This window comes from Quercus suber, unplaced genomic scaffold, assembly GCF_002906115.3.
Source record: "Quercus suber isolate HL8 unplaced genomic scaffold, Cork oak 2.0 scaffold_766, whole genome shotgun sequence".
Lineage (NCBI taxonomy): Eukaryota > Viridiplantae > Streptophyta > Magnoliopsida > Fagales > Fagaceae > Quercus > Quercus suber.
Window position 1 is genome coordinate 166,727 of NW_027070202.1, and position 23,264 is coordinate 189,990.

Genomic DNA, 23,264 nt, shown 5'->3' on the forward strand with positions numbered 1-23,264 from the left:
GAAGTAACTGGATTCAGGTAGGTGGTATTAATCACATTTTTCATGCAAGGGGCATAAATATAATGCATCCACAGGTAATTAAAATCCAAGAGATTCTAAAGAGTTTATTGTTGGAGATGAAGGATGAACGATATATGGCAGATCCAAGTTCCTTCTCCCATGATCTTGCAATGCAAGTTAATGAGCTAACCAATCTTGCTATTGGGTGATATCTCATTTTTGCAATTGGCATTGGTAAAAAGGGGGCTCTCGCTGAACACAATATATTTGAGAATGAAGCTGCAGAGCAAAAACTATTAGAGCACCTAATTACAAGTATATGAGATGGACTCAACTTTTGGCCCTGGTGGAATAACAGAGATGCCTAATTTTTCCTTTTGTGTTGATGAGGTACAGGCAAGTATATCTGTCCTCTCAACAAAATTCTTTACTGGACCAATCAAATACAACTATATTAGAGAAACCTAGCTTGCAAAAACAAATGAAGCAAAATACATTCTTGTTTCAAGTTTTTGTTCATTTACAGAAATGTCTATGGGCATAAAAGCTGCCTTTGCGTGAATTATCGCAAAAGTGATCTCTTTTATGCTCACTGCAAGCCTTTCTGGTAAGTACTTCAAAGGTTTATTGTGTTCGATTCCGAAATGCTCTCATGTTGGCATGAAACCTTTGGATATTTTCTTCACTGCAGTGAAGGGAAGGTTGCAATCCCATGGTAATGGTGTCAATGAGCAATAACCTCTAGGAAAGAATTGCCAAATCAAACTTGTAACACATGCTTTTGAAAAATATTTGTTACCATTCCAGCATTGTTTCAATTGAAAACAACCTGTGTCATGAGTGGTTAAAGTGCCCTACGTCTTTGGAACCATCCGATAAAATTCATATAGCTTGATGACCTTGTTCCCTCTGTATGAATAGTCATCATCAAGGAATCCGCTGTGCCTCAGGGCACACAACCATAAGGAACCTTTTGTATGACTGGCTTGACTAGGAAAATGCAAGTAAGCTGAATGTTGTTCTTGAATGGCCCTTATCTTCATCCTCTTCTTCAATAAATGATTTTTTGGACACTTGTTGCTGCAAGCTGCATGTTTTAGAAATAGAGAGCATTTTTCATGATTCCATAAACCACAAAGAAATGAATATGATATTATTAAAACAATGCCAGATAATAAGTCGATGGGCTATTTTAAGGATGTACCATGTTTTAATCATTTTTTTGAACCAAAGCACAATGTTTGGAATTTCTTACATTTCCTGAATAGACGTTAAAACAACAGACATCAACCATGGCATGGGATGAATGGGTGAAAAGAAGGTGAGGAAGAAACAGCAGCATTTAATCTGAATCCTATGCGTAATTAAAATACAAAATTCTATCTGATGCTTTTCGTATTTCCAATATGGAGCTGTGAAGCTGTGGTTCTTCTATTATGAAATAATTGATTTTTATACTAAAGTTGACAGTCAATGAGATGAGATTGTAAATGTGGCTAATGATAGGCTCGAAAGCAATCTTTTTTTCCCCCAACATAAAAACTGGAAAAGTAATGTTTATTAAAATAATTGCTCTGCTGATCTATATTCTATGACTCTTGAATTCATTTGCTTTTCATTAAAGACAAGACATGCATATCTTAGTTGTGACTTATGAGTCTTGTGACCACTCATACCTGACTTGATGTTTGGATTTTTGAGCATTCAGTGTTTGCATTGTTCATCAATTCTGAGTTTATGTTCTGAATGGAACCCTTTGAACTTGTTAGGGAAGCACACTCCACAGGGGGGGCAGCTCCAGAGATACCAGATGCCGGAAATGATTGTGTAGAGGATCCTCCAATCATAGGAATGAAGGGTGCATGTGAAACTGACATGGGCAATGATTGGCCAGGAAGTCCAAGCATTTGAAAACCAGTTCCTGTGATCCCAGGCAGAGCAGTGGCTCCTACTTGTGAAGTAGGGAACTGTGTTGGGCTGCAACCCATTCTGGTGCCCATTCTCATACCCATCCCAGTACCCATGGGGGAGAAATGTGTCAAATGTGGTGCATTGATATGTTGCATCAGCATAGGTGACATCATCGGAGGCATATAAACAACAGCTCCCATTGACATAATCTGCATCAAGACACAAAAGTTAGGATATGCATATGACTATCAGAGTACCTATGCATTTGAAACAGAAGGCATATGAAAATTTACCTTTAGTTGAAGCTGAAGGGTTTTCGTATACTCAATGGCCTCGTCAAGAATTGAAACTCTGCCCACCTTGACGCATAAAGCACCAACAAGCAACAAAAACAAAGGAACAATTCAGAAACTTATTATAAAAAGGTAAGTGGTCAACTTTTCTTATGGTAGAAGGTACAAAGCTTTCAAATGAATTTAATGCAGATGTCAACCTTACTGCAATTGGGTATGATCTCTTTTAATGCACGCATCTTTTTGTTTATTTTATCTCTTCGCCTCTGCAATTTTTCATGATAAAATGGTTACAAATCATCTCCTACTTTGTGTGGGTGTGGTTGGGAGGAGAAAGAAAGGGAACAAGGGATTGGTGCTTATTGATATTGGTATTACTTACCCTTTCAGAAAAATTATGAACTTCTGCAGTTCGGCTTCTCTTGGTACCTGTACCTCCACGAGCAGGTGCCTGTTTTGTCTGTGGTTCTTCAATATTCTGCAGTAAAATTGGACTTCTTAGAGCAACGGAGACAGTGTGGTTAAAAAGGGATCACAAACCAGGGGAAATGTGGCTACTACCTTTGTAATTACTTCACTTCGATATTCGGATTCCTCCGTGTCATCATATGTCCTCCTCAAAGAATATGTTGGCTCATTTGAAGCTCCAAGTGAGTATATTGAAGAAGATGCAACCAGTGGCTCAATAAACTGTTGGATATTGGGTTTTTCGCCAGGTGTATTTGCTGCTAACCTTGAGGCTTGGCCTAGAAGTTGATCATGAGATTTATGATTCCTACGGCCAAAAGCTTCAGAGTGCTCATCAGGGAGTGACTCCTTGGTCTTGGAAATAGGTGCTGTTAGCTCTGCATCTGGTTGATTCTGAAGAACTGTTTTTGAACCACTGCCTAGTTCAATCACTGTTGACTCAAAGGGGTTGCTACTAAATAGAGCAGGCCTCTCATCACTGCTGCCTTTCAATTCCTCAGCTCTTGATAAAACCAGACTGCTTGCCTGCCTGATCACACCGCTGCACTGACTATTAACTGTAGGAAGAGCTGCAGGTCTTAAGTAGGAGACCTTCACCGTCCCAGTTTTCTTATCAGGTAATGAATCATGCTCAGGCAAGGTCGATTTGAGCAGTCCACCCATTGTTACAAGTGAATCTGAATCTTGGCCAAACAAGGAAGGTGGATGAAGCTGAGTACTCCTAGAGGTAGCAAGCTTGGAATTCCTCAGTACAAACTTAGATGCATTACCATGTCTGAAATTTGCAGTGTCATGTTTCAAAACAACTTGGGAATCTTTGGGGTGCTTGTCTTTGCTCTTACTGTTATTTTGTTCCAATTTGCATTTAGACAATCCGCTGAACGAGTCAAGATGATAACCATTTTGTGAAGAATTGTTACTGGTAAAGTCCAAGTCACCATCCTTGTGACCTAAGAAATCTGAGAATGAGGACTCATTCCCTAACCTTGCTCTCTTCATATGCACGTTTGCTCTATTCTCCACCTGAGCATGGGAAGGGAATAAATTATACCCAATGCATGAATGACCCTTTTGAGTTTTTCCTGATCGATCTCGCTTAAAAATCTCACCATTTTCCCATACTAGCTCCACAAAGTCATCCTCAGACCTGCATTAGAGACCTGTTAAAAACCATGCCACATAAAAAGAAACAACAACATATGAAAAAGAGATTGAAGAATGTATTACGTAGAAGCTAGAGAAGACAAGCTGCTAGTCATCCTCGGTTTTGTTGATTCAAGCATCTCCTCTGCCATTGAATGACATCAATGTAAGTTAGAAGGAAACACTTGCAGCCAGTAAATGTTTAGCTATTTAGGCTTCTATAGTGCAGCACAAGCACATATTCGAAAGTACTGCATGGTATCTAAATGTTCTACATTTGAAGCTACATGTTCCAAAACAAAAAACAAAACACTTAACACAACTACACCAAGATCTTAATCATGTTTATAAATTTGTGTAGTACCTGACAAAGAGTTTCTTTCCCTTACTGCAACTCCTTTTTAGTTTCCTGAATTTTCTTTGTTGGTTAAAGAAGCAGGAAGAGTGGAAGACTATTAAGTAAACAAATGAATTCAGGAGGACTGGATTTATAGGCCACGACATTGCTTTTCTTTTGTTTTGTATATATGGCTAAACATAGGCCACGACATCTCATCTGGCACCTGCTCTCAAAGGTTCTCCATTTAAGGCAATGGATTGAGTTTGGTGGGATTTTTAACCCAATTCGATCCTAATAATAGTAAGAGTTTTCACTAAAAAAAAAAAAAAAAAAAAACACTGTAGTAAGAGTTTAAGAATTTTTTTTTTTTTTAAAGCTGGATTCACATTTTTATCCCCGCTAGGGTTTGGTTTTCAAATCTTAAATACCGGAACTCCGCGATTATATATTTATTTAAATTATTAAAATACCTCTATTATTATATTTCTTTACACAAAAACTTAAGGTTTCTAGTGCTTGCTAATGCTTAAATTGTATTAAATAGTATTTTATATTTCCAATTATAGGGTAATCTAAATTCTAACCTAATCCAAATTGTTTGACCCGACTTATGATGGCATGGGTTTGGGATGGAATTCTTAAAATTTTATAAGATTTTGTGAGATTTAACATGTAAAATAATAATCCTAGTAAACCAAAGATACTCCCGACAGCATTTAAACAAAGGTTTAAATTTGAATGGGTCTTATCTCTCAATAAGGTTAATGAACAGCGAAGTGGTTGTACTTGTAAGGTTTATGAACAATGAAGTGGTTGGTTGCTTAGAGTCCACCCAAAATAATGTAATATATATATTTATATGGTGCATCTTAAATTAATTAAAAATGAGAGATCCATAGGCTTCAATTGACTTCTCCAACCCCATGTGAACAAAAGGGAGAGGTGCAAGAAGGTGGCTCAATTTGTAGGCCAACCTAGCCATGATATTTTTTTTCTTTGCCTAAACCTAGGCCCTATGCCATCACATCTCACCTGCTCTTCAAGTTTCTTCTCCACTCGAATATCACAACTTGTCAAGTTGTGATTGGCAAAGTTGTGTCAAATTCACCACATAATGAGTTATGACTAGCAAAAATGTGTCAGTGAGTCATATGAAAACACACATTTGTCAATCACAACTCGATAAGTTGTGGCACAAAGTTGTGCCCAATTCGGTGGTCTTAGCATTACTCCCACTTGAATCATAGTCACCAACGGTGCTTTTAACAACATTAAAACAAAGGTTTTAAAGTCCAATGATAGGCTTATGAAAAACTAGTGCAGGTTAATTATAGTTCTCTAACATAAATAGACAGTATTTATAACGTATATTGTAAGTATAAAATTATGTTATCATATTTTGATTCAAAATTAATTTTCAATATTCATGGCTTTTGAATAGAGTTTGTGATGTGGTTTTGTGTTAGAACATATTTTCCTCTTCTATGTGTGTTTGTTTGTTTCTAAAAAAAAAGGTAATTGTTTCATATATTGTGTGTGTTGTGTAGTATAACTTGTCCACCCTCTCTTAAAAGTTATTAGGGCTTTTGAGTGTAATTTGTAATATGTTTTGTGTTAAAACCTCTAATTTAAAGTACTTACACTCAAAAGATAATTTTTGAAAAAAGCATATTATTTTCTAAAAATTTTAATGATTATACCAAAGTTGCTTGGCTTGTTTTAGACACGTACAAAAGATATCTAAAAAGGAACTCAACATCTCCCATCAAAATATTTTTGAAAAGAACTTATTATTTTCTAAAAATTTTAATGATTATACAAAAGTTGCTTGACTTGTTTTAAACATGTACAACAGATATCTAAAAGAGAACTCAACATTTTTTTATCAAAATTATGTTCAATGGTGTTCTTTCGTAGAATAAAACTTGATCAATTATCATCCCCATAGTAAATTTTTTATCTATTTTCTTTTAATCAGTTCAGTAACAGTCGCACCCCTATTGATTAAGGTGGATTTTATTTGGATAGATTAATGGACATATCTTAAACTCTTACTACAGTGTTTTTTTTTTTTTTTTTTTTGAGTGAAAACTCTTACTATTATTAGGATCGAATTGGGTTAAAAATCCCACCAAACTCAATCCATTGCCTTAAATGGAGAACCTTTGAGAGCAGGTGCCAGATGAGATGTCGTGGCCTATGTTTAGCCATATATACAAAACAAAAGAAAAGCAATGTCGTGGCCTATAAATCCAGTCCTCCTGAATTCATTTGTTTACTTAATAGTCTTCCACTCTTCCTGCTTCTTTAACCAACAAAGAAAATTCAGGAAACTAAAAAGGAGTTGCAGTAAGGGAAAGAAACTCTTTGTCAGGTACTACACAAATTTATAAACATGATTAAGATCTTGGTGTAGTTGTGTTAAGTGTTTTGTTTTTTGTTTTGGAACATGTAGCTTCAAATGTAGAACATTTAGATACCATGCAGTACTTTCGAATATGTGCTTGTGCTGCACTATAGAAGCCTAAATAGCTAAACATTTACTGGCTGCAAGTGTTTCCTTCTAACTTACATTGATGTCATTCAATGGCAGAGGAGATGCTTGAATCAACAAAACCGAGGATGACTAGCAGCTTGTCTTCTCTAGCTTCTACGTAATACATTCTTCAATCTCTTTTTCATATGTTGTTGTTTCTTTTTATGTGGCATGGTTTTTAACAGGTCTCTAATGCAGGTCTGAGGATGACTTTGTGGAGCTAGTATGGGAAAATGGTGAGATTTTTAAGCGAGATCGATCAGGAAAAACTCAAAAGGGTCATTCATGCATTGGGTATAATTTATTCCCTTCCCATGCTCAGGTGGAGAATAGAGCAAACGTGCATATGAAGAGAGCAAGGTTAGGGAATGAGTCCTCATTCTCAGATTTCTTAGGTCACAAGGATGGTGACTTGGACTTTACCAGTAACAATTCTTCACAAAATGGTTATCATCTTGACTCGTTCAGCGGATTGTCTAAATGCAAATTGGAACAAAATAACAGTAAGAGCAAAGACAAGCACCCCAAAGATTCCCAAGTTGTTTTGAAACATGACACTGCAAATTTCAGACATGGTAATGCATCTAAGTTTGTACTGAGGAATTCCAAGCTTGCTACCTCTAGGAGTACTCAGCTTCATCCACCTTCCTTGTTTGGCCAAGATTCAGATTCACTTGTAACAATGGGTGGACTGCTCAAATCGACCTTGCCTGAGCATGATTCATTACCTGATAAGAAAACTGGGACGGTGAAGGTCTCCTACTTAAGACCTGCAGCTCTTCCTACAGTTAATAGTCAGTGCAGCGGTGTGATCAGGCAGGCAAGCAGTCTGGTTTTATCAAGAGCTGAGGAATTGAAAGGCAGCAGTGATGAGAGGCCTGCTCTATTTAGTAGCAACCCCTTTGAGTCAACAGTGATTGAACTAGGCAGTGGTTCAAAAACAGTTCTTCAGAATCAACCAGATGCAGAGCTAACAGCACCTATTTCCAAGACCAAGGAGTCACTCCCTGATGAGCACTCTGAAGCTTTTGGCCGTAGGAATCATAAATCTCATGATCAACTTCTAGGCCAAGCCTCAAGGTTAGCAGCAAATACACCTGGCGAAAAACCCAATATCCAACAGTTTATTGAGCCACTGGTTGCATCTTCTTCAATATACTCACTTGGAGCTTCAAATGAGCCAACATATTCTTTGAGGAGGACATATGATGACACGGAGGAATCCGAATATCGAAGTGAAGTAATTACAAAGGTAGTAGCCACATTTCCCCCTGGTTTGTGATCCCTTTTTAACCACACTGTCTCCGTTGCTCTAAGAAGTCCAATTTTACTGCAGAATATTGAAGAACCACAGACAAAACAGGCACCTGCTCGTGGAGGTACAGGTACCAAGAGAAGCCGAACTGCAGAAGTTCATAATTTTTCTGAAAGGGTAAGTAATACCAATATCAATAAGCACCAATCCCTTGTTCCCTTTCTTTCTCCTCCCAACCACACCCACACAAAGTAGGAGATGATTTGTAACCATTTTATCATGAAAAATTGCAGAGGCGAAGAGATAAAATAAACAAAAAGATGCGTGCATTAAAAGAGATCATACCCAATTGCAGTAAGGTTGACATCTGCATTAAATTCATTTGAAAGCTTTGTACCTTCTACCATAAGAAAAGTTGACCACTTACCTTTTTATAATAAGTTTCTGAATTGTTCCTTTGTTTTTGTTGCTTGTTGGTGCTTTATGCGTCAAGGTGGGCAGAGTTTCAATTCTTGACGAGGCCATTGAGTATACGAAAACCCTTCAGCTTCAACTAAAGGTAAATTTTCATATGCCTTCTGTTTCAAATGCATAGGTACTCTGATAGTCATATGCATATCCTAACTTTTGTGTCTTGATGCAGATTATGTCAATGGGAGCTGTTGTTTATATGCCTCCGATGATGTCACCTATGCTGATGCAACATATCAATGCACCACATTTGACACATTTCTCCCCCATGGGTACTGGGATGGGTATGAGAATGGGCACCAGAATGGGTTGCAGCCCAACACAGTTCCCTACTTCACAAGTAGGAGCCACTGCTCTGCCTGGGATCACAGGAACTGGTTTTCAAATGCTTGGACTTCCTGGCCAATCATTGCCCATGTCAGTTTCACATGCACCCTTCATTCCTATGATTGGAGGATCCTCTACACAATCATTTCCGGCATCTGGTATCTCTGGAGCTGCCCCCCCTGTGGAGTGTGCTTCCCTAACAAGTTCAAAGGGTTCCATTCAGAACATAAACTCAGAATTGATGAACAATGCAAACACTGAATGCTCAAAAATCCAAACATCAAGTCAGGTATGAGTGGTCACAAGACTCATAAGTCACAACTAAGATATGCATGTCTTGTCTTTAATGAAAAGCAAATGAATTCAAGAGTCATAGAATATAGATCAGCAGAGCAATTATTTTAATAAACATTACTTTTCCAGTTTTTATGTTGGGGGAAAAAAAGATTGCTTTCGAGCCTATCATTAGCCACATTTACAATCTCATCTCATTGACTGTCAACTTTAGTATAAAAATCAATTATTTCATAATAGAAGAACCACAGCTTCACAGCTCCATATTGGAAATACGAAAAGCATCAGATAGAATTTTGTATTTTAATTACGCATAGGATTCAGATTAAATGCTGCTGTTTCTTCCTCACCTTCTTTTCACCCATTCATCCCATGCCATGGTTGATGTCTGTTGTTTTAACGTCTATTCAGGAAATGTAAGAAATTCCAAACATTGTGCTTTGGTTCAAAAAAATGATTAAAACATGGTACATCCTTAAAATAGCCCATCGACTTATTATCTGGCATTGTTTTAATAATATCATATTCATTTCTTTGTGGTTTATGGAATCATGAAAAATGCTCTCTATTTCTAAAACATGCAGCTTGCAGCAACAAGTGTCCAAAAAATCATTTATTGAAGAAGAGGATGAAGATAAGGGCCATTCAAGAACAACATTCAGCTTACTTGCATTTTCCTAGTCAAGCCAGTCATACAAAAGGTTCCTTATGGTTGTGTGCCCTGAGGCACAGCGGATTCCTTGATGATGACTATTCATACAGAGGGAACAAGGTCATCAAGCTATATGAATTTTATCGGATGGTTCCAAAGACGTAGGGCACTTTAACCACTCATGACACAGGTTGTTTTCAATTGAAACAATGCTGGAATGGTAACAAATATTTTTCAAAAGCATGTGTTACAAGTTTGATTTGGCAATTCTTTCCTAGAGGTTATTGCTCATTGACACCATTACCATGGGATTGCAACCTTCCCTTCACTGCAGTGAAGAAAATATCCAAAGGTTTCATGCCAACATGAGAGCATTTCGGAATCGAACACAATAAACCTTTGAAGTACTTACCAGAAAGGCTTGCAGTGAGCATAAAAGAGATCACTTTTGCGATAATTCACGCAAAGGCAGCTTTTATGCCCATAGACATTTCTGTAAATGAACAAAAACTTGAAACAAGAATGTATTTTGCTTCATTTGTTTTTGCAAGCTAGGTTTCTCTAATATAGTTGTATTTGATCGGTCCAGTAAAGAATTTTGTTGAGAGGACAGATATACTTGCCTGTACCTCATCAACACAAAAGGAAAAATTAGGCATCTCTGTTATTCCACCAGGGCCAAAAGTTGAGTCCATCTCATATACTTGTAATTAGGTGCTCTAATAGTTTTTGCTCTGCAGCTTCATTCTCAAATATATTGTGTTCAGCGAGAGCCCCCTTTTTACCAATGCCAATTGCAAAAATGAGATATCACCCAATAGCAAGATTGGTTAGCTCATTAACTTGCATTGCAAGATCATGGGAGAAGGAACTTGGATCTGCCATATATCGTTCATCCTTCATCTCCAACAATAAACTCTTTAGAATCTCTTGGATTTTAATTACCTGTGGATGCATTATATTTATGCCCCTTGCATGAAAAATGTGATTAATACCACCTACCTGAATCCAGTTACTTCCAGGTTTCTTTATTTAGCCCTTTTCTTTTATTAATGTTCTTACCTTCGACACATCTTTCCATCTCTTAGTAGAGGCATATATATTGGCTAAATGAGCATGGTAGCCTGAATCTTTCAGATTTTTATGGAGAATGTGCTTCCCAACAAGCTCCACGTTGTTATGAACTCTACAAGCACCAAGCAAGCTTCCCAAAACATTTATGTCTGGTTCTACTGGCATCATTTTCATAAAACTCAAGGCATCATCAATCTTTCCTGCTCTACCAAGAAGGTCAGCCATGCAAGAGTAGTGTTCCATTTCTGGCCGAATATGATAATTATCGATCATAGAATTATATAATAAAAAACCAACAACTTATCAAAAAAATAAAAAATTACTTATCAAAAATAACCCAAACCATTGTCAATTAGATCTGCATGACTACAAGCAGACAACTTTTGATCTGCCTCAAGCTTTGGGTATCCATATTCTCTCATCAAATAGGTTATACCGTTATAGAGGGCAGTGGGGACTTTTTAATGTTGCATGTGTGTTACTCCTATAAATGAACAAATCATTGGGAACAACTAATAATACAAGAAGCAAAAGCAATTAACAAGAATGGAGTATATACACATTTTCAAATACACAAAGAATGTTGGGACTTAGGAGTATTACAAAATTATAACAAAGATATAACGATCCCATGATTGATCACCTCGCAAAAGACTGGTAGATGAAAAATTGACTAAGTAGCTTCAAGCACAAGATTTTTTAATTTGTTCTGTCTCATTGCTAACATAGGACTCTTACTTGCTGATTCCCTGGTTGAATTATCTGAAAGCTTAAGATTTGACAAAGCATCACTCAAAGATTCAGGAGACTCTAATGCCTCTACTTCTCCCAATGTACTATCAACACCCGTTTGGGAGATTGGAACTTGAAGGTTTCCACTTCCAACTTCCAACTCCAATTTGTTGAATTCTTCTTCAATATCTTCATCCTCAACATCAGTGTATGATGGAGTTGACTCTGTAACATCCACAGCCACAAAGACCCAATTTAAGTAAAAAATCAAAGTAAAAAAATTGCTCAAATACCCAACTGTTTTGCATCAGCTACAACGTAAAAGGACTTAAACCCAGAACAACTAAAAAATGAAGGGAGAGAGAGGGTACCTAGAGCTTTATCAACTTGCTTTTGTGATTCAATGCTCTCCTCAAGCTCTTGTAAACAGAATTCAACTTCCTCCACACTGATCTTATTTTCTTTCATTGCTTTGGCTCCAATCTGGATGGCTTCTGAGACCTGCCAATGAGAGACAACTCTAGATTTTCAGCAGTTCAAAACTTAGTAAGGCAGCTTCAACATTTTCAAAATCCAATTCATCAAGTTAACTAATTAATAAAACAATGTGAGCTTTGTCAGCTCCTTTATGACTTTAACAACAGAGAGAAACCGTTGGTTGCTCTTTTATGTTCTATTTACATCATCAGCACAATTTAAAGAAGCATCAGAAGTAAAACAGAGGTTTTTCTTCAATGTATCACCTTTTTTGTGGATTCAGCATTCGCAATAACGCTAAGGACTTCCTCCACTCTGTTCAAAAAAGATGCACACTTTTCTCTGCTCTCATTGGCTAGTTTTAACTCCCTAGCATGCCGAAGTGCGACTTTCTTGTTCCCAGAATGCAAAAAAGCTAATGCTGTTTTTCTTGACCTGCACAGAAAATAAATAAACCAATGAGACAAGTACACTTGTTTAAAGTCTAAACTGTCACATGATCCACATTATAACAGATGATTACATAGTGGAAAGTACATAGAATGAAGATATGGAATTTAAACAATCCTATGCTGCTGTGAAAATGGTCAATCAACCCTCTTCTGATTATTTTTTGTCAAAAGTTTGATTAACTGGCACGCTGCCAGGAATCCCAAATGGATAAATTAATGACTAAAAGTGATCATATGACTGTCTTGGTAGACTTGGTAAAGAAGAAGTTCATGTTAGTCGGAGTGTACATGCAAGTTGTCCCATTGTGAATATTTTCAACTATACTACAAACATAATTTGTTACATCACTTAAGATCAACAGTAACTAGGATGGCTTGGACCAAAAGCAAGAAAGTTAAGGACATACGGGCATGCAAGTACTATGATTTAGAGGTAGTTACATTTCACAACGGCGGTCAATCACATCAAGCTGTTGCTGAAGCCTTTCTGTTGTCCAAACTAAATGCAGAACATCACAATCTAAACTTGAGATATTAGAAACGGATGCTGATGACAGAGAAACTTTTACGCCCTGCAACAATTTTTAATAACCACACATCTTGAGACAAACAGAGAACTACTTACAAAAAGACTAATGCAACATATAAAAAAAAAACAATAGGCTTTAAAATTATATAACCAACTTGGAAAATGTGAAAAATTTAAGAACCTAAACTCAATGATTTCATTACTCAACAAAACATCATATGCAATACCTCAACAAAATCCTTCTTATGCATCGAGAGGTACCGTGCTTTCCCAGTTTCTGACAGATGACTCAAGACCGCAGAAGCTTCTTCCGGTCCTCCACAAATGTCATGGAACTTCTTCATCGTGACAATACACGAACTAGTCCAGTGACTTTCAGATAAAAGTTTCACAACTTCCACAGCTTTATCCTAAACAAAACACAAAATTGAAAAACCAAAAAAAAAAAAAAAAAAAACTCAAAACTTTGTGAGTAGTAACTTTAATACAACTACAATTTCTCAAAGTCATATTAAAAACATAGGAATTGAACACTAGAGCAAGTAGTATGATAGGTACCTTGAGCAGAGGGGTGAGTATGAGGCGATCTTGTAATAGTGTTTGTAAAGAAGGTGTTGGCCTAAGCATCAAGTTGCTAAATTTTCTCAAGAGAAGTGACATTCGGCCACTCCTTGGGTCCATAAGATCACTACATCGTACAATTTCACCTTCATTGTACATTTCTAACTGACCCACCAACGTTAATAATAAATAGACAGTTCAATGATCATAAAAAAAAAAAAAAATCAAAACCCAACAAAAGTAAAAAGAAGAATATGGCTTACCAAAACCTGGTCCAGGCACAAAGGCGTCAATCCATTGCGATTGAACCAATTGTTCTTCACCTTCAAAAAAAAAAAAAAAAAACCCAAATAATCAGAAACTATAAATTGAAAGAGAGAGAGAGAGAGAGAGAGAGAGAGAGAGAGAAATGAAAGGAGTACCTGGGAAGGTGAAATGATGAGAACGTGGAAATGGCGAGCGATGGAGAGAAGGAGGTGGTTCCAGAAACGGTAAGTGGGTTCCCAATCGGATTTTTGACCGCTAAAGGCCTTGAACCGGGCCCGACCCACTTCTTCATCTTCCCAATCCTCCACTTCCTTTCTTATGAATTCCCTCACTTCCACTGTCCCCGCTTCCATTCTCTCTCTCTCTCTCTCTCTTCTTTCTCTTTTACTCTTTAGACTCTTTTTACAAAGGCAAACAAGACGATGATTTTTTTTTTTTTTTTTTAAATAACTGTAAAAAGCCAAATTATTTTATTAGTTAGCCAAGTTTAAAACTAATTTAATATCTAACAAATCGAGACCAAATGACTCGATTTTGAGGTTATAAATTGAGTATATTGTACTCGATTTTTCCATTGTGCTTGCAGCTGAGGTTGACAAAGTGTCCACATAGGCCCAGAAATCGAGTTCATTATACTCGGTTTGGTTTAAAGGAAATCAAGTCCAAAGGACTCGATTTAGTTTAAATGGAAACTGAGTCTTTTGAACTCAATTTCCTTTCGGCCCTCCACGTGTCTATCAAGACACAGATCACTCACTCAAAAACTCAAGCACACTCAAAACACAGATCACTCACAGTCTCTTTCACTCTCAGTTTCATTCCCTTCCCTTTCACTCTCAGTCTCATTCCCTCTCTCTCACTTTCACTCTCATTCCCTCTCGCTCCGTTGCTTGGTCTCATTCCCTCTCGCTCCGTCGCTCGGTCTCATTCGCTCCATCTTTGGCTTGTTCAACCTTTCTCCCCCAGACATTGATTTTGGGTGGCTCCACTGGTAGTCTATCACAAAAGTAAGGACTCTCTCTCTCTATTCTTTGCCATTGATAGTGATGAAGCTGAGAATTTCACCAATGAGCCACACAATGCCTTCACGCTCGTATGTTAACCTACACAAGACAAAGGAGAAAAACCTATCAAAGGACGCCGGTGTGGCGCCGGCCAAATACCCTCCAAAGGTCAAGTCAGAAAGTATTCTCACAACTCTAGAGTGCTAGAGAGGGTAAAATAATGCGTACCTTGGTTGGTGAGGGTATTGGGGCTTTTATAGTAGTAGAGGGTTGACATCTCTTCCTTGGCGTGGAAGTCTTTTCCTTATAGGACTCTTCTTGTAGAATCCTAAACGTGATGGACAGATCTTCTCCTTATAGGGAAGATCTTTACCAAATGTATGAGATTTCTAGAGTCCAAGTAGCGCAAGGACTCTGTTTAGGACCTTATGAGAATGGGCCAAAATATTCCCACTAAGGGCTCCAACAGGCCCATGGTCAACTAGCCCATCTCTCTTCACTCCGTCAGTATCAGGTCCGTTCACATGAGATCCATCCACTTAAGGCCCCGTGCAAATGATGGGCTCATCCATTCTGACATCTGCGGACTATAGCCGGCCCGTACAATCACAATAGGCATCCTAGCGTGTATTTTCTGCCTTTCAGTTGCCCCCTTACCCGATGGGTCTGTCACGCATAAGAGAACGGACCCATGGGGTGACAGATTTAAAATCTCGAATCATCTCTGACACCTACGTCCGTGAACTTTCATCCGTACACTACTGGACCAGGAGTTAACACATTAATGAGCTGTGCCAAGTGTCATCCTGCCAATGGCCATTGTTTTGGAACGAGGTGCCGCTTCGTCTTCCGTGCACATCCCTTATAAATATCGATCCTCTGCCCCTCATTTTCCCACTTGTTGCTGGAAGAAATTGTCAGAGCGAGTCCGTCACACTTGTCAGAGAACAGTCCGTTTACTTATATACCCGTCGCCTGCCACATCTTGTTCACTTCGATGAGTTATTTCCTATCCGTCCTCTTTTAACTTTTAGCTCTTATTTATTTCTTCACTTTATGCGCCCGTCGTTCTTTCCAAACCTGTCAGAGTGTTAGGTTTTGTCATTACCTGTAGGCCATGTCTAGTGCGTCGAGTAATCAGTCAGTCGTTCGTGACGGGGCGGATTACGAAGAGGTATACCCGTCAGGTCCCAAAGACCACGACGTCCCAAGCGAGAGTAGTCCGTCGTCATCCTCCTCGTCCTCAACAAATGAGGGCTTGGAGATGATCGAAATCCAAGAGGGTTCAGCTGACGACGAAGAGCCAATAGTTAGGTCCGTCGTAGGAGCTGATGGACTTAGGGAGTTCATCATGCTTCCAGAGTGGACGGTACACGCCTTCACATCTACTATCAAGGAAGGCCATTTTAACACACTTAGGGCCCGCTACCAAATTCCAGACCACATCCCACTCCGTCTACCCTACTTGTCAGAAAAATGTTATTATGAAAGAGTTGACGGGGTAGGTGTGTATGAACAAGTGCTTAAAGCTGGCCTGAGATTTCCGTTGAGTTCGTTTCACCGCGAACTCTTAAACTACCTAGGTATATCCGTCAGCCAGGTGTCCCCTAATGCCTGGAGAGTTTTTATCGCGATGGAGGTTCTGTACGGAGCCATGTCGGACGGTGGGAGGAGACTTATAATAAAAGAGTTCCTTCATTGCTACCGTCCGGATGAGATAGACAAGTCGAGGGGCATGTATAGCTTAGTCCTTAAGAGCCCCGTCCTAAAAGTTATTTTTGAAACCCCGGACTCAAATAGAGACTGGAAGAGCCGCTACTTTTTCATAGAAGGAGATAATTGGATGTGTCATCCAGGGGAGACGGACTTCATGCCCGTCGACACAGTTTGGGGCATTTTAAACCCATCCGGTATGGTCCGTCATAAATGAATTCGTGCAGCTTAATAATTTTTATAATGCTTCTAATCGTTCGTCCTCTTTGATGCAGTTCGACGGCCTCCCCAGATTACACTTGAGGAATTCAGTTTCCTTGAATGAATTTTTTCAAAGACAAAGCCCAAGGAGCGGATGTGGGCCAAGCTCGTTAACCTCAACACAATCTACTGGTATTGTGACGGTCCTAAGCCAACCCCAGTGGCTTTAAAGTACGAGAAGCAGACCCATCTACGTGAGTCCGTCGACCCTTATGACATGTTTTTACCATCTTTATCATTATTATTTCTTAATCCGTCTACCTTTTTCAAAGATGGAGGATGCAAAAAGGCGAGCTGTTATAAGACTCCAGGCTGCGAAGAATAAAGAGGCTGGAAAAGACCCCATGGGGACGGGCCCCAGCAAGCAGAACCTGAAGAGGAAATTGCCTGCGAAGGGTGACTGTCCACCAAAGCAGACCAAGGTCCCCCTGGAGCCAGTCGTTGGCTTAATGGCTGAGGGGGGTAAGTCGGTCACTTTGGCTAAACACGGTGCGGGCAAGGGTCTGATGACTGGTCCATCCGACGGCAAAAAGAAGCCACCCGTCTTGCTCCGTGAAGACTCCAAGTATGCCCTGGAGAAATTGTCGTCGATCATTACCACCGACGACTACGAGGATCTGGGGAATCACTCAACGGAGGCGATGGGGGAGACAGGCCTCTTCAACATTGCTCAGGTAATTACTCCGTCGTCCTTGGTCCATCCGTTCACTGTTTTCTGCCTTTAAATATTTTACTTATGCATTTTTGTTGTCCCTCAGGCTATGATCATGATGAAAGGCATGATGGGACGGTGTCTCAACCACGAGACGACCATTGGCCGGATTCGTGGGAAAGCCAAGGTGATGGAGGAGGAGTTGCTCAATCTCAGGGCCTGGAAGGTCGTCTAGGAGAAGAAGCTAAAGATGGCCGAGACAGCCTGGGACGAGGCTATCCAGCTGACGGACAATCTGAAGAGAGACCTTGTGGAGAAAGACAATGAGGTCCGTCAGGCCAAGGAGGATGCTGTACGCGAGTACCACGACTCCGACGCCCTTATCGCGGAGCTGAGTCTTGTTTATTACGATGGGTTCGACGACGCTCTCCGTCAGGTGAGGGCGTTGTACCCAGATATAGACTTATCCACTGTTACCGTCACTGCCCCTGAGCCGTCAACCGTCCAGCCCATTCAGTCAGAAGACACTGATGCCCTTTTTGATGAGAACGTCCCTGTCCGCGAAGCTCCTATGGATCAAACTGTTGCGAACAGCCAGGCCAAGGATGTTGGGGACCGTCCAACTGAAGAGGGAGAGGGAGTTGATTTGTGATAATTTGTAATAATTTAGTCTTTTTTTTTTTTTTTTTTTTTTAAGTGTGGAACAATTTTTAATACCCGTCATGTTTGCGGGGTTTATATATACATTGACCGTTCAGTATGTTTATATTTGACCTTTGCTTTATCTTGGTGGAATGAATGTTTTTATTTTGAAGGATATTTTATGTTAAAATGAACTCCATTCAGTTTATATGATTCCTCCGTTCATTAATCGTTTAACCAAGGGTCGTCATCTCTCAAGATGATTTGTGACTTGTAGAAATACCATTTGTTTTAGAATGGTCCATTTAGTACGTGGGTTTAGCCTGAATTCTAAGTGCTATCACCCTTTGAGATGACCCGTTCATCTTTGTGTTTGTTATTTTTGAGCTCGTCCATTGGGCAGACGTAGCTTATTCCATCCTCTCTGGATGATCCGTCCAACTAGCGGACGTTATTCTGGGTCCGTCCATTATGTGGACTTTAGTAGCTACCGTCCATTTAGGATGATCCGTCCACTTGTGGACGCTGTTACTTGTCCGTCCACTATCTGGACTTAGTAGCTATCAGCCTTTTTGGGTGATCCGTCCATTACGTGGACAATATTACTGATCCATCCATTATCTGGACTTTAGGTTTTCATCCTCTTAGAATGATCTGTCCATCTTATGGACAGTCTTACTGGTCTGCCCATCATCTGGACTTAAAGTTTTCATCCTTTTGGGATGATCCGTCCATCTTGTGGACAGTCTTACTGGTCCGTCCATCATCTGGACTTAAGGTTTTCATCCTTTTGGGATGATCCATCCATCTTGTGGACAATCTTCCTGGTCCGTCCATCATCTGGACTTTAAGGTTTTCATCCTCTTGGGATGATTCGTCCATCTTGTGGACAGTCTTTTTAACCGTCTGATATTGAATTAACTAGATTAAGCATGAAAAATTTAGTAGAGTCTGAAAGAAATCTTTATAGGAAAAAGGGTGCCTGCCCCCTTGGGCTTGAAAAGGCACTTGTAGAGAAATTTGTTCAAAGTAAAGGTAAAGAAAACAGATAGAAATAGTTGTTCAAAACAGAACTACTGAAAACTTTAGAAATAAGCCGGAGAGTTGGGGGAGTTGATGCCCTTTTATGTCGTTTTTATTGGTAGTATCTCCGTAGGTGCTCTGTGTTCCATGGGTGTTGCAATTTTCGCCCGTCCAGGGTTTCAAGGTGGTAGGTCCCCTTCCTCTGCCAAGACGAGATCTTGTAAGGTCCTTCCCAGTTTGGGCCAAGTTTTCCTTGTGAAGGATCTTTAGCCGCTCCCATTACCTTTCGTAGCACAAGGTCTCCGACTTGAAAGTCTCTGTGTCTGACTTTGGAGTTGTAGTATTTTGCCATGAGGTTTTGGTATCGGGCCATCCTTTGTTCAGCTGTAACCCGGACTTCGTCAACTAGATCTAGCTGTAGCCGCAAAGCCCCTTCGTTCTTGTCCTCATTGTAGCTCTCCACTCGATAACTTATAAGTCCTATCTCTGCTGGAATGACAACCTCGCTCCCGTATGCCAGCCTGAATGGTGTTTCTCCGGTGGGTGTTCTTGCCGTTGTGCAATACGCCCACAAGATACTTGGTAACTCATCGGGCCAGATGCCTTTTGCCCCCTCGAGCCGGGTCTTGATGATTTTGAGCAGGGACTGGTTCGTGACTTCAACTTGCCCATTCGCCTGCGGATGTACGGGTGATGAGTAGTGATATCTGATGCCTAACTCCGAGCAGAAATCTTGGAATGCCCTGTTGTCAAACTGTTTTTTGTTATCGGAGATGAGTACCCTTGGTATCCCGAATCTGCATATGATATTTCTCCATATGAAACTTCTAATGTTTTTCTCCGTGATAGTTGCCAGAGCTTCCGCCTCAACCCACTTGGTGAAGTAGTCGATCTCTACCACTAGAAATTTCAACTGTCGTGTTGCCGTCGGGAGAGGGCCTATGATGTCTAGCCCTCATTGGGCGAACGGCCAAGGGGCCGTCATGGGTGTCAGTTCTTCGGTTGGTTGCCTAATTAGGTTATCGAACCTTTGACATTTGTCGTAAGTCTTAATGTAGGCTTGTGTGTCCTTCTGCATTGTAGGCCAATAGTATCCTACCCGGATCAGTTTGTGTACTAAAGACCGCGCCCCCGAATGGTTTCCACAGATACCCTTATGGACCTCTCTCATTACATAGTTTGCTTCCTCGTGGCCCAAACACCTTAGGTATGGTCGTGAGAATCCCCTCTTGTATAAGACGTCATTGATTATTATGAATCGCGAAGCCCGGACTTTCAGTTTTCTTGCTGCGTCCTTGTTGTCTGGGAGCATGCCTTCCTTCAGGTAGGCCGTTAGTGGCATAGTCCAATCGTATTTTGGGTTTATTCCATGCATTTCTGCCCTACCGTTAATGATTGAGGAATTCTGGATGAGCGACAGTACCTGATTGGGGGCCATCATGACCTCTGCGGAGGCGGCTTTCGCGAGCCGGTCAGCACATTCGTTCTCCTCCCTTGGGATTTGGACGAATGTGACCTGGAGGGTGTCGATCCGTCTCCTGACCTCTTCCAAGTATTTCTTCATATTTTCCCCTCTACACTAATACGCGCCGCTAATCTGACTGACTATTACCTGTGAATCGTAATGCACAACCATGGCCTCGGCGCCTGCTGCTTTCGCTAGGTCTAGTCCTGCTACTAATGCCTCATACTCGGCCTTATTATTGGTTGTCGGGAAGTCCAGCCCAATCATACACTCGATTTTATCCCTGTCAAGGGTTTAAATTACTACCCCGGCGCCACTAGCTTGCCTGTTTGATGATCCATCCGTGTGGATGTTCCATTGTCTAAGGGCTTGTGGCTCCTGCTGCTCCGTTTGCGTGTATTCGGCGATGAAGTCCGTCACTACTTGGCCCTTTATTGCGGTTCGCGGTCGGTAATGTATGTCAAACTCGCTCAGCTCTATCGCCCATAGGGCCATTCGTCAGGCCGCTTCGGGGCTGCTTATTGCTCTTTTTAGGGGTTGATTTGTCAGGACGATGATGTTGTGGGCTTGGAAGTACGGTTTCAGTTTTCGGGCCGCGGTTACCAGTGCGAAGGCGAGCTTTTCCATGTGGGGGTACCTTTCTTCAGCCCCTCGGAATCCCCTGCTTATGAAATAGACGGGTCGCTGAGTTCCTTCCTCTTCTCTTACTAGGGCCGCGCTTACTGCCACCTGTGACGCTGCTAGGTATAAGTAGAGGTCCTCTCCTGGCTTGGACGGGCTGAGCAAGGGTGGTGAGGTGAGATATTTCTTCAGATCTTTAAATGCCTTCTGGCACTCATCCATCCACTTGAATGATTTCTTTAGGACGCGGAAGAACGGTAGACACCTGTCCGTTGCTTTTGAGACGAACCTGTTCAAAGCAGCAATTTTGCCGTTCAAGCTCTACACGTCCTTTACTGTCCTTGGTGGTTCCAGCTTCATGATGGCCCGTATCTTCTCTGGATTGACCTCTATTCCTCTTTGGGACACCATAAAACCCAAGAACTTTCCCGCGATTACTCCGAATACGCACTTGCCCGAATTCAGTTTCATGTTGTATGACCGTAGGGTATCGAATGTCTCCTGGAGGTCGCTTAGGTGATCTTTTTCAAGTGGGCTCTTGACCAGCATGTCGTCAACGTAGACCTGTACGTTCCTCCCTATCTGGTGTGCGAACATTTTGTCCATTAACCTTTGGTACGTTGCCCCAGCGTTCTTGAGTCCAAATGGCATTACCTTATAGCAAAAGAGGCCTTGGCTGGTGACAAAGGACGTTTTCTCCTGATCAGATTCCTCCATCTTGATTTGATTATAGCCTGCCATAAAACTTAGGAGCTGGTGTCTGGCCGTGGAGTCGACCAGCGCATCTATCCGCGGGAGGGGGTAGCTGTCCTTTAGGCATGCTTTGTTAAGGTCCGTGAAGTCGACACACATTTGCCACTTTCCACTAGCCTTTTTGACCATGACTACGTTCGCCAACCACTCCGGGTAATATACTTCCCTTATGAAACCTGCCTCAAGTAGTTTCCCGACCTCTTGCGCTATTGCTCTGTCCCGTTCGGGAGCGAACACTTGCTTTTTCTGTTAGACGGGTGGGGTTGAAGGGTTCACGTTCAGCTTGTGTACTATGACAGAGGGATCGATCCCGGGCATGTCTTCGTGGTTCCATGCGAAAACGTCTTGGTTCTTCTTGAGGAATGTTATGAGGGCCTGGCGCACAGGCTGATAGGCCAATGTTCCTATCCTGGTCGTCTGTTCTGGTTTGGATTCGTTGAGCGTTATCTCCTTCAGCTCTTCGACCGGTTCTGTGACTGTTCGCTGCTCTTCTACGCACATCGTCTAATGATGATCTTCCATTTCTAGAGTGGCAATGTAGCATTCTCGGGCGGTTGCCTGATTTCCTTGCAATTCCGCAATCCTATAGTCCGTTGGGAACTTGATCATTAGGTGGTATATTGATGTTGCTGCTTTCCATGAGTTAAGTGTGGGCCATCCGAGAATACCATTGTAAGCGGAGGAGCAGTCTACCACGAGGAACATTACATTCCTAGTGAGTTCTTGCGGGTAATCGCCCACCGTTACAGGGAGTGTGATGAAGCCTATTGGGAATACCCTTGTCCCTCCGAAACCGACAAATGGAGCACTCACTGGCATCAATCGTGCTCTGTCTATCCCCATTTGCTGGAATGCTGGATAGTATAGAATGTCTGCTGAGCTGCTGTTGTCGATTAGTACTCGGTGGACGTTGTAGTCCCCCACACGTATGCTGGCGACCAGCGCGTCGTCATGCGGATGATGGAGCCTCCTTGCATCTTCTTCGGTGAATCCAATGATAGGACTCTCTCCCCGTGTGGTTTTAGGCCTAGAGCCTGTTAGATGGACGTTCAGGACCGATTTGAGGTACGTTTTTCGAGCTTTTTTGGAAGACCCGGTAGCCACGATCCCTCCCATTATCATCCTTATGTCTCCGATGGGGGGTCTAGGACGCTCGTTATCCCGTCAGGGGGCCAGATCTTGGCGATTCTGATCCGCTCTCTCTTTGTTGATGAACTTTTGCAACTTCCCTTGTCTTATGAGGGCTTCAATCTGCTGCTTTAGGTCGTAGCAATCGGTTGTGTCGTGGCCATGATCTCAGTGGAAACGACAATATTTGTCTCGTGGCCATTTGCTTGGGTCGCTCTTT

At 41.1% G+C, this 23,264-nt stretch overlaps 4 protein-coding genes across 5 annotated transcripts; 1 reads left to right on the forward strand and 3 right to left on the reverse strand.

The window, feature by feature from the left end:
- Window positions 1-231: 231 nt before the first annotated feature.
- On the reverse strand, window positions 232-4,409 carry LOC111988490 (transcription factor PIF3). Of its 2 annotated transcripts, XM_024020291.2 has the most exons (8): window positions 4,180-4,409; window positions 3,900-3,960; window positions 2,766-3,819; window positions 2,587-2,682; window positions 2,405-2,470; window positions 2,205-2,270; window positions 1,677-2,120; window positions 232-1,087 (listed from the first exon to the last, which is right to left on the reverse strand). In XM_024020291.2, the coding sequence occupies exons 2-8, from the start codon at window positions 3,953-3,955 to the stop codon at window positions 1,052-1,054; spliced, it is 1,818 nt and encodes a 605-aa protein (XP_023876059.1). In that variant the 5' UTR covers window positions 3,956-3,960; window positions 4,180-4,409; the 3' UTR covers window positions 232-1,051. The 2 variants fall into 2 exon arrangements, with proteins under 2 accessions (XP_023876059.1, XP_065623110.1); XM_065767038.1 differs by lacking the exon at window positions 4,180-4,409 and having other exon boundaries at window positions 3,900-4,169.
- Window positions 4,410-6,542: 2,133 nt separating this feature from the next.
- LOC136064798 (transcription factor PIF3-like) lies at window positions 6,543-10,478 on the forward strand. Its single transcript, XM_065767032.1, has 7 exons — window positions 6,543-6,809; window positions 6,890-7,943; window positions 8,028-8,123; window positions 8,240-8,305; window positions 8,440-8,505; window positions 8,590-9,033; window positions 9,623-10,478. The coding sequence occupies exons 1-7, from the start codon at window positions 6,742-6,744 to the stop codon at window positions 9,656-9,658; spliced, it is 1,830 nt and encodes a 609-aa protein (XP_065623104.1). The 5' UTR covers window positions 6,543-6,741; the 3' UTR covers window positions 9,659-10,478.
- Window positions 10,479-11,280: 802 nt separating this feature from the next.
- On the reverse strand, window positions 11,281-14,202 carry LOC111988489 (uncharacterized). The gene is made up of 8 exons (XM_024020288.2): window positions 13,938-14,202; window positions 13,779-13,838; window positions 13,513-13,680; window positions 13,182-13,364; window positions 12,867-12,997; window positions 12,240-12,408; window positions 11,868-11,997; window positions 11,281-11,721 (listed from the first exon to the last, which is right to left on the reverse strand). Exons 1-8 carry the CDS (start codon window positions 14,133-14,135, stop codon window positions 11,438-11,440), a joined length of 1,323 nt encoding a protein of 440 aa, XP_023876056.1. The 5' UTR covers window positions 14,136-14,202; the 3' UTR covers window positions 11,281-11,437.
- Window positions 14,203-22,420: 8,218 nt separating this feature from the next.
- On the reverse strand, window positions 22,421-23,032 carry LOC136064794 (uncharacterized). The gene has a single exon (XM_065767028.1). The coding sequence runs from the start codon at window positions 23,030-23,032 to the stop codon at window positions 22,421-22,423; it is 612 nt and encodes a 203-aa protein (XP_065623100.1).
- Between the last annotated feature and the right edge of the window lie 232 nt (window positions 23,033-23,264).